Here is a 15,786-nt window from a genome sequence, read left to right on the forward strand (position 1 = left end):
GAGAAAAACATATCCAAGTCAACAGGGTATTTGGAACTTTGTCTTAGTTTCCTCATTTTTCTATAAATTTCTACCCTTTGAAATCACTGCTAGATTGTAAGCTCCTTGAGGCCAGGGATTGTGTCTACATACTCTAATGTACTGTATTCTCCCAAGTTCAGTGAAGTGCTCTACACACGGTAGAGGAGCAGCATGGCTTCGAGGAAAAAGCCCAGGCCTGGAAGTCAGAGGCCCTGGGTTCTAATCCCGTCTCAGCCACTTGTCTGCTTTGTGACCTTGGGCAAGTAACTAAATTTGTCTGTGCCTCAGTTTCCTCACCTGTAAAATGGGGATTCGACACCTGTTATCTCTCCTACATAGACCACAAGACCCATGTGGGACCCAATTATCTTTTATCAAACCCAGTGCTCAGTTCAGTGCTTGGCATATAGTAAGCATTTAACCTATACCCCAATTTTTAACATTGGTAATCACTCACTAAATACAAGTGATTGATTAACATGGACTAGGATTCTAGATGCTTCCCAAGAGCTGTTCACAGTACCTATCCAAGATCTCTTAACACTTTAATATATTTGGATCTGCCTTGGAGAAGGGGAATTCTTGATTTTCACCCAAAATATTATTAGAAATGTATCTCCCAACACCAACCTCAAGAAAATTACACATGCACACAGAGTTCAACATCTTACCTTTACAAACTTTGCAGCAGCTGTGAGACAGGGAAATTTGAAGGGATTCTGGACAGCTCAACGTTGGACATCCTGAACGCATCACACCCATTTTTTGGTCCTGTTGAATATTGGTTTTTCATCATTAAAATGATCATTATTGTTCATATTAGCATGCTTACTTGAGGACTCTACGTTCTTGACCAGCATAAAAAGTGAAATGGCATCCCAAATGAGGATCTTATTAAGATATAGCACTCCCATTCTCAAGGCAACCCAATGGGAGTACACACGCTAAACCAACTGCAGACTACAGTCCAAAATGACAAGACTCCAAAATGGAGACAGAGGCACCTTAAGTCCATCGGAATCAATCAATCAATGTCATTCATTAAGTGTTACTGTGTGCAAAGCACTGTACTGAAAGCTTTCCCAGAGTACAGTTAGACGGAGTAGGTAGACATGCTTCCTACCCACAAGGTGCTTACAGAGTAGAGACTCTAATTTAATTAATCTTTTACAAATATCAAAGACTTGGTAGATAATTACCTTTCTTCCCGCAAGATTCTGGGGGTATTTGGTTTGTGGGGTTCTGTAGGGGTTAGGGAGAGAGGTTGCTCATTTACTGTTGGTTTATGGCAAGGGAGTCATATGTGCTTCTAATGGCAAAACTGGAAAAATTATGTGTATGAGCTCTCGTGAGCAGGAATCATGTCTAGCAGCTCTGTTATACTGTACTTTCTCAAGCGCTTAGTACAGTGTTCTGAACACAGTAAGCCCTCAGTAAATACCACTGATAAATTAAAACGAGCAACAGAGAAAAAAGAACTGAATTATTAGATTTATCCACAAGACAAACGCAAAATCCAACTTAACATAATACAATATTACCCAACACAATACTGAATAACTATACTAGAACTAGTATAGAAGTAAGAAATAGCCACCTACACATTCGACCTGAAGTCTCTCTGGAACGAGGAACATAATAATAATAATGATAATGTTGGTATTTGTTAAGTGCTTACTATGTGCAGAGCACTGTTCTAAGTGCTGGGGTAGATAACAGGGTAATCAGGTTGTCCCATATGAGGCTCACAGTTAATCCCCATTTTACAGATGAGGTAACTGAGGTACAGAGAAGTTAAGTGACTTGCCCACAGTCACCCAGCTGACAAGTGGCAGAGCCGGGATTCAAACCCATGACCTGTGACTCCCAAGCCCAGGCTCTTTCCACTAAGCCATGCTGCTTCTCTACAACATTAACTAGAGGATTCTTAGAGGTATGTGGATGAAAATAATTCCTAAAGTACCCGGGTTTCCATTTTACTCTCTGTTTTTCTGGCACAGATTCTCCACGATAGTCCTTCCTACATGCCCTGCTTTTGCAGGGACACTAAATATTTCGCTATATGACCTTCCTTGCCCTGAAACACTTAAGTGTATTACTTTGCTTTAGCGGGTGCTGTTTGCTGAGGAAGAAGGGCAAAGAGGGAAATGAATGGGAAATGAATTCTAGGCTTTACTCTGATAGTACTACTGGTTCTGGTCATCTCATTTTAAACACCGTTAAGGCTTTTTCTTCTCTTTTTTCTCACTGAGCTCACACGGAGGGTATAATTGCATTGTCCTAGCACTAAGTCAGTGTTCTGTAGAGGTGACATGAAAGTCCTGAGGGGCAGGAGAGGAAATGAGAAGCATCGAGTAAAGTTGGCAAAAGAGGTAGATGGCAAGGGATTTTTTTGAAAGCATAGAAGCAGGACCTAAAGCATTTATCAGTGAATCAGTTGGCAGGGATTTTGTAAGTGTCCCGGGGAAAATGAATGTAAAGGTGGAAGACTAACCCCCAAGTAAGGATGAAATCTAGCATAATAACCTTGTCAGTGATTGCTTCCAAAACTCTACCCCCAAACGTAAGTGCTAAAATGATAGCCTCTTCCTGAACCCATGCCCTTTCCTCTCCATCCAAACTGCTACCTCGCTGGTACAAGCTCTCATAATATCCCGGCTAGATTATTGCATCAGGCTCCCCTCTGATCTCCCATCCTCCTGTCACTCCCGACTCCAATCTATTCTTCATTCTGCTGCCCAGATTATCTTTCTACAGAAATGCTCTGGGCCTGTCACTCCCCTCCTCAAAAACCTCCAGTTGTTGCCTGTTGATCTTTGCATGAAGCAAAAACTCCTCACTCTTGGCTTCAAAGCTCCCCATCACCTTGCCCCCTCCTACCTCATCTCCCTTCTCTCTTTCTACTGCCCACCCCACACAGTCTGCTCCTCTGCCGCTCACCTCCTCACCATGCCTCGATCTCGCCTGTCCCACCATCGACCCCTGGCCCATGTCCTACCACTGATCAGGAATGCCCTCCTTCCTCACCTCCGCCAAACTAACTCTCTTCCCCTCGTCAAAGCCATACTGAGAGCTCACCTCCTCCAGGAGGCCTTCCCAGACTGACTCCTCCCTGAGTCCTCCCTTTTCCTCTGCTCTTCCTCCCTTCCCCATTGTCCCTACTCTCTCCCTCTGCTCTTCCCCCTTTCCCCTCCCCTCAACACTTGTGCATAGTTGTATATGTTATTTATTACTCTATTTTGTTAATGATGTGTATATATCCATGATCCTATTTATCTATTTTGATGGTATTGATGGGCTGACTACTTGACTACTTGTTTTGTTTTGCTGTCTCCCCCTTTGTAGACTGTGAGCCCGTTGTTGGGCAGTGATTGTCTCTGTTGCTGAACTGTACGATCCAAGCACTTAGTACAGTGCTCTGCACAAAGTAAGCGTTCAATAAATACGATTTAATGAATGAATAAATTCCACAGTCTTTTCCTCTTCCAATCTAGGAGATTGGAAGCCTAAAACTACACAAGCCTAAAGCTTCTTGTAATAAAATCTTACAAGATTGCTTTTATTCCAGATGATTTATTAAAGTGTATTAGATTTATTAAGATGTATTAAATTTATTAAGATTTTTCATCAACTTGACTATAATCTCCTGGGTGTCTATTAACTTTAATGTGCTCTCCCAAGCATTTAGTCCTGTGCACTGTACCCAGTAAGTATTCAATAAGTATCATTGATTGATTGATCTTCTCTGAGGTCATTTTTTATGATTATTTACTAACACTTTATCCCACATCTATGTACAATATACTGTAGTGGGAAGCACAGAAAAGTAAAACTAATTTTGTAGCAGTAGGGTGTTATCCTTGTAAAATGATTGCTCAGAATATCTCGATATGTTTGGGGTTTGGGGGTAGAAAGACTTCTAGTATGGTATGGTACAGGGCTTACTATGTGTCAAGCACTGTTGTAAGTGCTGTGGTATTCTCTCAAAATGGTTCAAAGTGAGATTTTCCACAAATCATTTTCTCTTGACAGCATGCCAGAGTATAATCTTTGAAATTCCAAGTGATACAAAACACTGAAAAGTATCAGGGCATTTTGAAGATAGAAAAATAGTCAGGCAACACAAATGAATCATGAACTGAAAATATATGAAAGTTTAAGAGTCCAGACCAGATACAAGCACTTAACGCTCTTTTTATTTGGGATATACTCATTCCTTTTCTTCCTCTTCCTCTATATGTCACTCTCTATCCCTGCCTCTTCTTTCTTTTTTCTACCAGCCTATAAACATACTTACAGTCTGTCTGCGTATGTATATATATTCAAAGAGAAAAAGCTAATATTCACAATTCATAGTTGAATACTCTCCAAAAATGTGGGTATGGCTTAATAGTCCAATTTTGACAATCTTCCAGTTGTGAAAACTCGAAGATGATCTTTTATTGAGCTATCACTAGGGTAGCTGGTCTTCTGGTTTTATATGGAACCATCTGTTTTTCAGCTGCTCTGTTACTTGTCCAAATTAGATTCAGCACAAAAGCCCTTTATATCTTTTTAATCTTCCCAACACCAAGCTTCCTTCTACCACAACCTCTGCTGCAGAGCTCTGAATTCAAAAGTGGCATCTGGGAGGAGATTAATACTGTGAACTCTATGTGGGACAGGGGCTGTGTCCAACCCATTTATCTTGTTTCTACTCCAGTGCTTAGTACAGTGCCAGGCACCCAGTAAATGCTTAATAAATACCACAATTATTATTATAATCATTATTAATGAGTTAAGGTTTTCTGGCCATGATACTTTCAGTACCCACCTCTTTCTTTTTTTATTATCATGAGTCACGTCAGTCTTGAATAATAACAGGATTGAATGATGTTCTGATACGGAGAAAAACCTTCCATTACCTGGAAGGACAGGTAATGGTAACTCATTTTCCATGAGCAGGAGACATGGGTTCTAATCCCATCCTTGCAACATGCCTCTTGGGTGACCTTGGGCAAGTCACTTGACCTCTCTGATTCTCAATTTTGCTTATCTCTATAACATGGCATTTAGCAACGTGCTCTTCTCCTACTTAACTTATGAGCCTCTTGTAGGAGAGGGACTGGGTCTGAATATTATATCTACCCAAGCACATAGGGAATATGTAACAAATGCCACAATTATGATTTTTAGTACTAGTAGTAATAATAGTAGTAATAGGGAAGCAGCATGGCTTAGTGGAAAGAGCACAGGCTTGAGAGTCAGTAGTCATAGATTTTAATCCTGGCTCTGCCACTTATAATAATAATAATAATAATGTTGGTATTTGTTAAGCGCTTACTATGTGCAGAACACTGTTCTAAGCGCTGGGGGAGATACAGGGTCATCAGGTTGTCCCACGTGGGGCTCACAGTCTTCATCCCCATTTGACAAATGAGGGAACTGAGGCCCAGAGAAGTGAAGTGACTTGCCCAAGGTCACCCACCTGACAAGTGGCAGAGCTGGGATTTGAACCCATGACCTCTGACTCGCAAGGCCGGGCTCTTTCCACTGAGCCATGCTACTTCTCCACACTTATCTGCTGTGTGACCTTGGGCAAGCCACTTAACTTCTCTGTGCCTCAGTTACCTCATATGTAAAATGGGAATTAAGACTGAGCCCCATGTGGGACAACCTGATTATCTTATATCTACTCCAGCACTTAGAACAGTGTTTGGCACATAGTAAGCCCTTAATACCACAATTATCATTATTATTATTATTATTGTTAGGAAGAGAAGGAGGCCTCTACCAGGGATTGTGCTCTTACCTATCTATTTTACTCTTAATAATAATGATTTACTAATTGTGGTAGTTGTTGTGCTAAGCACTATGTGCCAAGCATCGTTATAAGTGCTGGAGTAGATACAAGACATTTGGGTTGGAGACAGTCCCTGGCCCATTGGGGGCTTACAGTTTTAATTTTACAGATGAGGGAACTGAGACACAGAGAAGTCAAATGACTTACCCAAGGTCACACAGCACACACTATGCCAAATTATACATTCCAAGCACTTAGTATAGTGCTCTTTACATAGTAAGTGCTCAATAAATATGATTGAATGAAGGTAGTGGAGGCAGGATTAGAAATCATGTCCCGACTCCCAGGCCCATGCTCTTTCCAGAATCATCTGGCAGAGGGCAAAGAAGGTAAATTGACCAGAAAATGAAGATAAACTGCAAAAGCCCTCATGAAAATGAGTGAGGGCCAAAATGTGATAGGTGAGTTCCTCCATGAACTTGCGCAAGGTAAAATATCATGGAAAAAATTTCAGGCGATGGACTCCAAGCAATCCGCTATGGCTCAGGAAAGAGGTCCCGTCAACAGTCCTTCAAATCTAATGTGCAGAGGTAATCGGAAGGTCAAAAATAACCAGAAATAATCAGGAAGGCATAGAAAACAAAACTGAAGATAGGAGTTTTACCACTGTATACAAACCTAGACTATTGGTTATTCACTATATCCACAACTAGACTGCTAAATCTTAGTAAGGACCGAATAATGCTGGTACTGAAAAGGGAACTAAAATAATCAGGGGAAATAAGATTATCAGTTGAGAAAAATGATGTGGATTTGTGGAACGGGCACAGGCGTGAGAGTCAGGAGACCTGGGTTCTAATCCTGGCACTGCAACCTGCCTACTGTGTGACCTGGGACAAGTCCCTTAATTTCTCTGTCCCGCAGCATCATCATCTATGAAATGGGATTAAATACTTATTCTCCCTCCTATTTACGCTGAGAGCCCGAATTGGTCAGGGTCTGTGTCTGACCCGATTATTTTGTATTGCCCCAGTGCTTGGCACATAGTAACCACTTAACAAATAGCCAATAGATCAATGGAGAAACTTGGCTTAAGAGGATAAACTGAAAGGGTAGACATTGTTATGTTTCATAATCTGATAGTGTACACTATTTACTTTTGCTGAGTAGGGATGACATTTGATGAGGGAAATAAACTTTTGAAAGCATCATATGGGAACAGGAACTCAATAAATCAATAGCATAAATAAAAAGTGTATTAAGGCATACAACTTTGGTAATGTATTTGAAAAGATTAGAATGCAAGTTAAGGAAGAGCAGAGATGTGAATCCTTCAGAAAGAATACATTTTTAAGTTTTGAAAGTTTTGGGATATAAAATATATACAGCTTAGGGAGTGGGGTGACATTTTGAAAATTTTACAGATTTTGAGGAAAAATCCTTTATCCTTAACCTGTAGATTTCCCGGCAATAGAGCTAAATAATTGGTGAGAAATTCTACAGAGAGCAATGGAGGTACAGCTAGAGAGGGGAATTAAAAATCATAATGAAATAGGAAACATTCTCCATTTATTCCTGAATCTGTTTCAAATCATAATTAAAAAGACAAACAAAATTAAAATTTGATACTGTTTTTCTTTAAGGGCTTTTTAATTTTGTCAAAGCATTGAGCAGCATAGATATTTAATGGTCGATTTAGCCTCGTTTCATTCAATTGTTCACAACAACTGTTCATAGCAAAATGGATATGGTTTGGCTTTCAAAATTATGAAAAATTCCAACATATATAGTTGGATGAAATACACTTTTATTAACTTTACTATAAGCTTGCAAGAAAAATGGCACAAATAGCAGTTATGTAAGCAAAGACACTAACTACATATATGAAAATAATAATAATTCCCATGCTATGTTTCTGTTAAAATATGATTCATTCATTCATTCAATTGTATTTATTGAGTGCTTATTGTGTGCAGAGCACTGTACTAAGTGCTTGGAATGTAAAATTCGGCAACAGATAGAGACAATCCCTGCCCCACAACGGGCTCACAGTCTTAGAGTCATAAGGTTGTATCAGTGAGCACTTTACAAAAAGTATTCTGTGTTTAAATTATTATGAACTTTGAATCATAAGCATCTTACCTGGCACTGATAGAGAACACAATTTCCACTGGGTGAATATACAGCTTTTCTCTCTCCTTCAAAGTAGGTTCTGTCTTGGAATTGACATACAGCTTTGAAATAAAAAGACGAATAGTTAATAATAATAGTTTATTAAATATTCAGATAATTTTACAGCACATTTCAAACACAGGCACTGACTCCCAAGAGGCAATAGGGGCTAAATTGCCCATAGGATTATTGTCATAGGGCAGTCATAAACTTCACCTCCATGGTTCTTTGAGCAAGGTAGGCCCAAATTGCCCTACTCTGGTCTTGGATCCTGTAGGGGAGCAGAGTTGAAGGTGAGAAAAACCCTCACAAGCAGGAGGAAGAGAAAGATGCTATCAATATCACATTCTCATGCTCTTGGATTCTCATGCTCTTCACACTTCCTCTACCAGACCCACTCTAATCTCAGGGAGTTAGTTTTTCACATTTTCTGATTTAGAAGATGTAGCCCATTGATTCCTTCCTCCCAGGACAACTATCCGGGGGTCAGAGTTCCAGAGGTCAGAGCACTGATTTTCATTCATTCATTCAATCGTATTTATTGAGTGCTTACCATATGCAGAGCATTGTACTAAGCACTTGGGAACGATTCAGCAACCAAAAGAGACAGTCCCTGCCCATCACAGGCTCACAGTCTTCAAGCTTAAAATGTCCAAAACAGAACTCCTTATCTTTCCACTCAAACCCTGTCCTCCCGCTGACTTAATGATGACTATTCATGGAACCACCCTCCTTCCTGTCTCACAAGCACTGGGGTAGCTACAGGGTAATCAGGTTGTCCCACGTGGGGCTCACACTTTTAATCCCCATTTTATGCATGAGGTAACTGAGGCCCAGAGAAGTTAAGTGACTTGCCCAAGGTCACACAGCAGACATGTGGCAGACCCGGGATTAGAACCCATGTCCTCTGATTCCCAAGCCCAAGCTCTTTCCACTAAGCCACACTGCTTTTCTTGAAGCACTTCTCCTCCAAGAGGCCTTCCCTGACTAAACCCCTCCTTTCCTCTTCTCCCACTCCCTTTTGGGCCACCCTCTGTTTTTCCCCCACCGGCCACACAGAATTTATGTACATATTTGTAATTTTTTCATATATTAATGTCTGCCTCCCCGCCTCTAGACAGTAAGCTCACTGTGGGCAGGGAACGTGTCAGTTTACTGTCGTATTGTACTCTCCCAAGTGCTTAGTACAGTACTCTGTACATAGTAAGCGCTCAATAAATATGATTGATGAATGAATGAAAGCTTTCAGGGCTATAGTGCTGGGCCACTTTCCAACCAAAGCAATCGCCCAACCCCGTGGGTTATAAACTAGCACCGTGGTTCTGGCATTCTGGCCCCTGTCTCTCCTGGAATAATTCCTGGCACAGCTGCTTGTGTGGACCAGACAAAGGTGAGGGTGATGACTGGCTTGACCTCACTGATCCCGAGCCTGAGGATAAGAAAAGCCATAATAGTGACTGTAAGCTTGTTTTAAGCTCTCTAGACTGTAAACTCGTTGTGGGCAGGGAATGTGTCTGTTTATTATTGTATTATACTCTCCCAAGCACTTAGTATAATGTTCTGCACATAGTAAGCACTCAATAAATACAACTTACTGATCGACTGACTGAGAGTATCTTAATCTTCCTCTTCCTTTCCCCATTTCTCTTCTTTCTTCTCCCCCTCCAGGTCTTTCTTTCTTGGCTTTCTTCCCCTCCTTCTAGACTGTAAGCTCATTGTGGGCAGGGAATGTTTTCTACTAACTGTTGTATTTTACTCTCCTAAGTGCTTAGTTCAGTGCTCTGCCCACAGTGCTCAGTAATTACCACTGATTGATTGATTGATTGATTGATTCCCTTCTCTTTCACTCTCTATAAAGCTTTCCTTCAGTACTCAAACCCCTTCCCCCTTCTTTAACTCCCTTCCCACCTCTAACTTCTTGTCTCCTCCTCTGTTAAATCAGTCCCTCAAAATCCCTCCGCTTGCTTTTCTCCTTGATGTTCCCCATCCATCCCCCAACCTCAAGCCTGGATGCCCACATTACTGCAAGGAAGACTAGCAACTCTAGTTTCAAGTGACCAAACAGCAACACAACTCTAACACTCCTATCGATAAAGTGGATAAGTACGGGAATTATTTTCAATCCCATTAAAAGTAGTACAATACCCAGTGTGGAAGTAAGGATAGAGTTTAGAAAGAAATTCTAGAATGAAATTACAGACTGGCTAATATTTGCCCTAATATTTTCTTATCTTTTTATTTCCTTTCTCACCTGTCTTACCACCAAAAAAAATTGTAAACAAACTCCAAACTCAATAAAAGCTGTATTGCTTTTCAGGGTTTGTGCTCATGAGAGTACAGAAAACATGATTTGGGGATTAGTCTGACTTTACAAATTTATGTGAGTTTCTGCCTCTCAGAATCCAAATATTTTGCAATTTTCCAGCCTTCACATAGCCTGTGGCAATATGTACCAGCTTTGGGCTACCGAGAGAGAAACTGGATTGAAACCCCAGTGGTCTAGCAGTCACTAAAGCTTCAGCTCAGTTTTCCCACATGTAGTGTTACTGAGTTTCCTTTAAGATTTGAATGCAGCATTTCTACTTAATGAGGGGAAGTAGTAAACGAACCTTTCACTCCCGAGCCTATCAATCAGTCGATCATATTTATTGTACACTAACTATTGGCAGAACACTGTACTAAGTACATGGGAGCATACAATATACCAGAGTTGGTAGACCCAGTCCCTCACCAACACGAGCTCACAGACCAGAGGCCTGGAACAGTAATAATAGTGAGGATTAGTACAGTGCTCAGCACCCCATAACTGCTCAATAAATTCATTAATTCATTCAAATGTATTTATTAAGCACTTACTGTGTGCAGAGCACTGTACTAAGTGCTTGGAAAGTACAATTTGGCAACAGATAGAGACAAGCCCCCCCCAACAACGAGTTTACAGTCTATAGGGGAGTTTACAGCCTAGAAGGAATATGCTCTGTGCACGCCAGGTCATGGGGATTTAAGTAGCCGCTCTACTTCCTTGGCTTCTTCCCACCTCGGATAGTGCCGCTACTTCCCTGAGAATAGACGCCAGCTGTCCCCGGCATCACTGAGGAGACACCAACCCTTATTGCTTTTCAACACACTTATGGGAAAAAGAACAGCTACACAGCATGAGGTCTCTGCAAACCCTTGGGAAGGGTAGTGGCTGCTCTAATCTGAGCTGTGGCTCCAGGTGTTCCCTGCACGCTTAGTCTTCAGGAACTTGAAATTCTTCCTCTCCAGACATAGTCCTGTACTAGTTTTTGTTTTTATTCTATGCATTTGTCCTTGACTTTTGTGCTGTTTTAGGGTTTTATTATGTTATCGTTCTTTTTTGTCTGCTCTCATATCTTAGATTGTGAGCCCCTTAAAGGTCAGAGACCTTATCTATTTCCCAACTCTGCATTTTTTCCCAGGGATTTGTACAGTGATCTGAACATAGTAGTGCTTATTGAATGCTATTACTACCATCAGTCAGTCAATCATATTTATTGAGCTCTTACTATGTTCAGATCACTGTACGAAACACTTGGGAGAGCACAATACAACAGAAGCAGCAGACATGTTCTACTACCAGTCAGTCTCAAAAAATCAAATTCATTTAGACAAAAATATCAGAACACTAAGCCAGTTCAGAGTGAAGAATTCCAACTAACCAATTTATGGAAAGCAGCGTGGTGTAGTGGATAGAACATGGGCCTGGGAGTCAGAAGATTGTGGGTTCTAATCCTGGCTGTGCCACTTGTCTGCTGTGTGACCTTGGTGGGACAGGGACTGCATCCAACATGATTAGCTTCTGTCTATCCTGGTGCTTAGTATAGTGCCTGGAACATAGTAAATACTTAACAAATACCATAAAAAAATAAACCCACCAAAGATGAATTCTACATCCTTTTCCTCTACATTTCCCCTGTTTGTAATTTGTTTCAATGTCTATTTCCACCTGGAGACTGGGGTTAGGAACTGTGGCTACCAACTCTAGTGTATTAGAAGAGAAGCAGCGTAGCTTAGTGGAAAGAGCACAGGCTTGGGAGCCAGAGGTCATGGGTTCTAATCCCGGCTCCGCCGCTTGTCAGCTATGTGACCTTGGGCAAGTTACTTAACTTCTCTGTGCCTCAGTTACCTCATCTGTAAAATGGGGATGAAATCTGTGAACCCTACTTGGGACAACCTGATTACCTTGTTTCTACCCAGCTCTTAGAACAGTGGTTGGCATATAGTAAGCGCTTAACAAATACCAACATTATTATCATTATTACTGAACGTTCCCAAGCCCTTACTTAGTACAGTGGTTGCACATAGCAAGTGCTTAATCATTGATTGAATGATCTACAACCCCTCAGAATTGGTCAGGACTACATTTCCCAGAATCCCTCAAGAAAATGTGATCACCTGGACGGAAATGCATTTTAAGCAATTGCAAACCCTAACCAATCCTTCCAATGGGCTGTTGCCTTCACTACTCAGGCCCCAAAGATTTGGAGGGTTAATTAATTCTAACTTGATTGTGACTGGAGGCAGGCTAGTTTGTTCTTAAGTGGGTGATTTTTGCCTAATTATATTGGATGACTGCTGTGTGATTTTGTTAAACTAAGTAACATATAAACTGTTCCAACGACTGTAAAAACCATCTAGGGGTTGTGGTAGTTTGTTATGGTAGCTTTGTAAAAGAGTCTCTCATCCCCTTTAAACATTCTCATCCTTTATTATTTCTGTACTGTTTTATTTGAAAGGGAGTGAATCAATCATTTATAGTCTTTTTGCCTCTCGAGTTTCCTATGTCCATTATGAATGGGCTAATCATAATTGAATTATTTTCTAATTCCTTTTTCATTCATTACTGTTTTTAAGAGCATTGCCTAACATTATTAGAACACCTATTAACCTTTTCATTCATGTTTGCTGAATGTTTACCATTGCTTGTACATACTGTGTGCACCCATCTATACCCACTTTATTTTATAAACAGATTATATGCTATAATCTTCAAAGAATGGATTTTATATTTTAAGAGCACATTTGCCAAATGCACAACTTACTTGTTTTAGGCGTATTCTAAAGTAAGTCAATGAAATTAATGTTCCTTGAAAATGTGGTTGTAGAGTGAGTGGTGGTATGGAGGGGTATATTTTCCCCCATTACAAATTAATATTTCTTCCAGAGTATTTGGAAAAATAATAAATTTCCTCTACATGCTATCTGTTCTAATGATAAGCATCAACAAACTGTTGTTTAACCTTTGTCAAAGTAATTCAAAGCCTTACTTTACAATGTTAACTAAATGAAGAGTGGCAACATGAATAGGAGTCTTTACCGAAAACCACAGAAGTAGAAAATTTTTCTGATGAGTGTGGTAGTGGTTTTTCAACCTTAGTGAAAAATTTATCCAATTTAGGATGAACAACAGCTTTCTCATAGTCTTCATAAAGTACTCAATAGTAAACTAATTCCTAAACTTCTCTGCCCACCATTAAATCCTCTACCAGTCAGAACTGTCTTCTGAAATCATTTTCATAAATTTATCCACATTTTTTTAAATTAAAGCAAAAATGCTTAATCCCAAAACATTAATTTGGGGTAGAAAACTCAACTCTTCCTTCATATCATCTGGCATACGTCTATACCATAAGCCCACTTTGGGTAGAGAACATGTCTACTAATTACTGAAACATACTCTCCCAAGTGCTTAATACAGTTCTCTGCATAAAGTGCTCAATAAATACCACTGACTGATTGATTGACATTTTGCAGTAATGTCTGCATTTGCACTGTATCATCGAACACTGATGAAATCCACTTTGGACATTAATTTTTAGAATAAGATGCAAACGACTCATCCAATTCTCGAGGAAGCTGTATCCACAGTTCAACACCTTCTTTGGTTATCTGCTTGGGGATCTGTTCAATAATTTGAAAAATCTGACCCACACTGTGAGCAGAGATTCCTCCAAAATCCACTCACAGTTGATTGTTTAACCTCAGGCCAGGAACCACTAATGTTAATCACTGCAATCCAGATGTCAGAAAGCCACCAGAATTCTTCCTAGAGTTGAACCAACTTCATTATCCACTGCAGTAATTGCCTGGGTAATTGCATGACCCATATAATAAAGTTTGGAGATTGCATTCACTGTTTGATCCATAGAATGAAGCAAAGTCATAGTGTTTAGGGGAAGAAATGGTACTTTAAATTCAGGAAATGTCACCTTTATACAGAGAAAGACCTTGTGAATTTTCCAACAACAAAGCTTTAAAGGCCTAATTACTTCTCAGCAAATCTTTCCTCATTATTTGGAACAACCTCACTGAAACTCCTGATTTACAGAGCACTAATACAAGGGTTCAAACTTCCAAGTTCATTAATAAAAACACACCAATTATACCGCCATTCATTTATGGGAAAAAATCATCTAATTGCATTTAAATATATTTTTTAACTGGTGGACAAGGCAAAATTCATTATGTAAACATGTGATAGAGGTTTAAGGATTGTTTAATCATTCAATAGAGTTAGGACCGATCCTTAAGTTCTCTAGAGGGTCTTCAGGAATTCTGTGAAAAACATAATTGATTCTATTTATTGCTATTGGTTTTGTCTGTCTGTCTCCCCCGATTAGACTGTAAGCCTGTCAATGGGCAGGGATTGTCTCTATCTGTTGCCGAATTGTACATTCCAAGCACCTAGTACCAGTGCTCTGCACACAGTAAGTGCTCAATAAATAGTATTGAATGAATGAACTTTCCTCTAAATTACATTATTCCATTTTTGTTGCTAGGTTATTATATACCTGCATTTCTAAACTAATGATATTAATCAAAGGGTTGTATTGGGAAAAAAAAATTTGCTCAATGAAATTATTATTTCTATTACTAAAAAACTATGTTTTCCATGATCATGTCTACCCAACTCTATTGTACTCTCTCATAGTTTAACTCTACTCTCTCTATTGTACTCTCTCCAGTAATTAGTACAGTGTTCTGCCCACAGTAAGCACTCAATAAGTATCATAGATGGATTGACTGATTGATTCCAAAAATTATCTGAACATTTGGTGGGCTGCTATTCTAATAATAATAATGATGTTGGTATTTTATTAAGCACTTACTATGTGCAGAGCACTGTTCTAAGTGCTGGGATATATAGGGTAATCAGGTTGTCCCATATGAAGCTCACAGTCTTAATCTCATTTTACAGATGAGGTAACTGAGGCACAGAGAAGTTAAGTGACTTGCCCACAGTCACACAGCTGACAAGTGGCAGAGCCAGGATTCGAACTCATGACCTCTGACTCCCAAGCCTGTGCTCTTTCCACTGAGCCACACTGCTTCTCTGTCATCCAAAGAGTAGGGACAGATCAAAGTTCAGCACATGAGGGAGAGAAAATAAGGAAAAGCTGTGTCTGAAAATGGAATCCAGCAAATACAAAGACCTTATGGGTTGTGGCTAGAGATTGTAGAGCCACTACTAGTAATAATAATAGTAGTAATGGTATTTATTGAGCACCTCCTGGATGCAGTGTACTGTTTGAGACACTTAGAAAATACTAAGTAAGCAAGTGATACATTCCCTTACCTAGAGTACTCTATATTCAAGTGAGGGAAGGCAGATATGAATGATTTACAATTAGCAGAATAAATAAAAGTACACTTGCAAAAACATGTACATATAAGGGCTAAAGTTGGGTCAAATACCTGTGAAAAGAAAAACCAGATATGCCAAAAGACCTCCTTGAAGGAATCACAAGACCTTGGTGGGGAAAGTCTGGAGTGTCCTTGGAGATCTTGGG

The 15,786-nt window shown here is 39.9% G+C and overlaps 1 protein-coding gene across 2 annotated transcripts in view; it reads right to left on the reverse strand.

Moving 5' to 3' along the window:
* NELL2 (neural EGFL like 2) overlaps positions 1 to 15,786 on the reverse strand; it is a 350,325-nt gene that overhangs the window by 195,505 nt on the left and 139,034 nt on the right. For both annotated transcript variants that reach the window (XM_029058252.2, XM_029058251.2), the window contains exons 10-11: positions 7,946 to 8,037; positions 693 to 792 (exon numbers count right to left, since the gene is read on the reverse strand). In XM_029058252.2, coding sequence (XP_028914085.1) covers positions 693 to 792; positions 7,946 to 8,037 — 192 coding nt within the window. The remainder of the gene's footprint in view (positions 1 to 692; positions 793 to 7,945; positions 8,038 to 15,786) is intronic.

This window comes from Ornithorhynchus anatinus, chromosome 2, assembly GCF_004115215.2.
Source record: "Ornithorhynchus anatinus isolate Pmale09 chromosome 2, mOrnAna1.pri.v4, whole genome shotgun sequence".
Lineage (NCBI taxonomy): Eukaryota > Metazoa > Chordata > Mammalia > Monotremata > Ornithorhynchidae > Ornithorhynchus > Ornithorhynchus anatinus.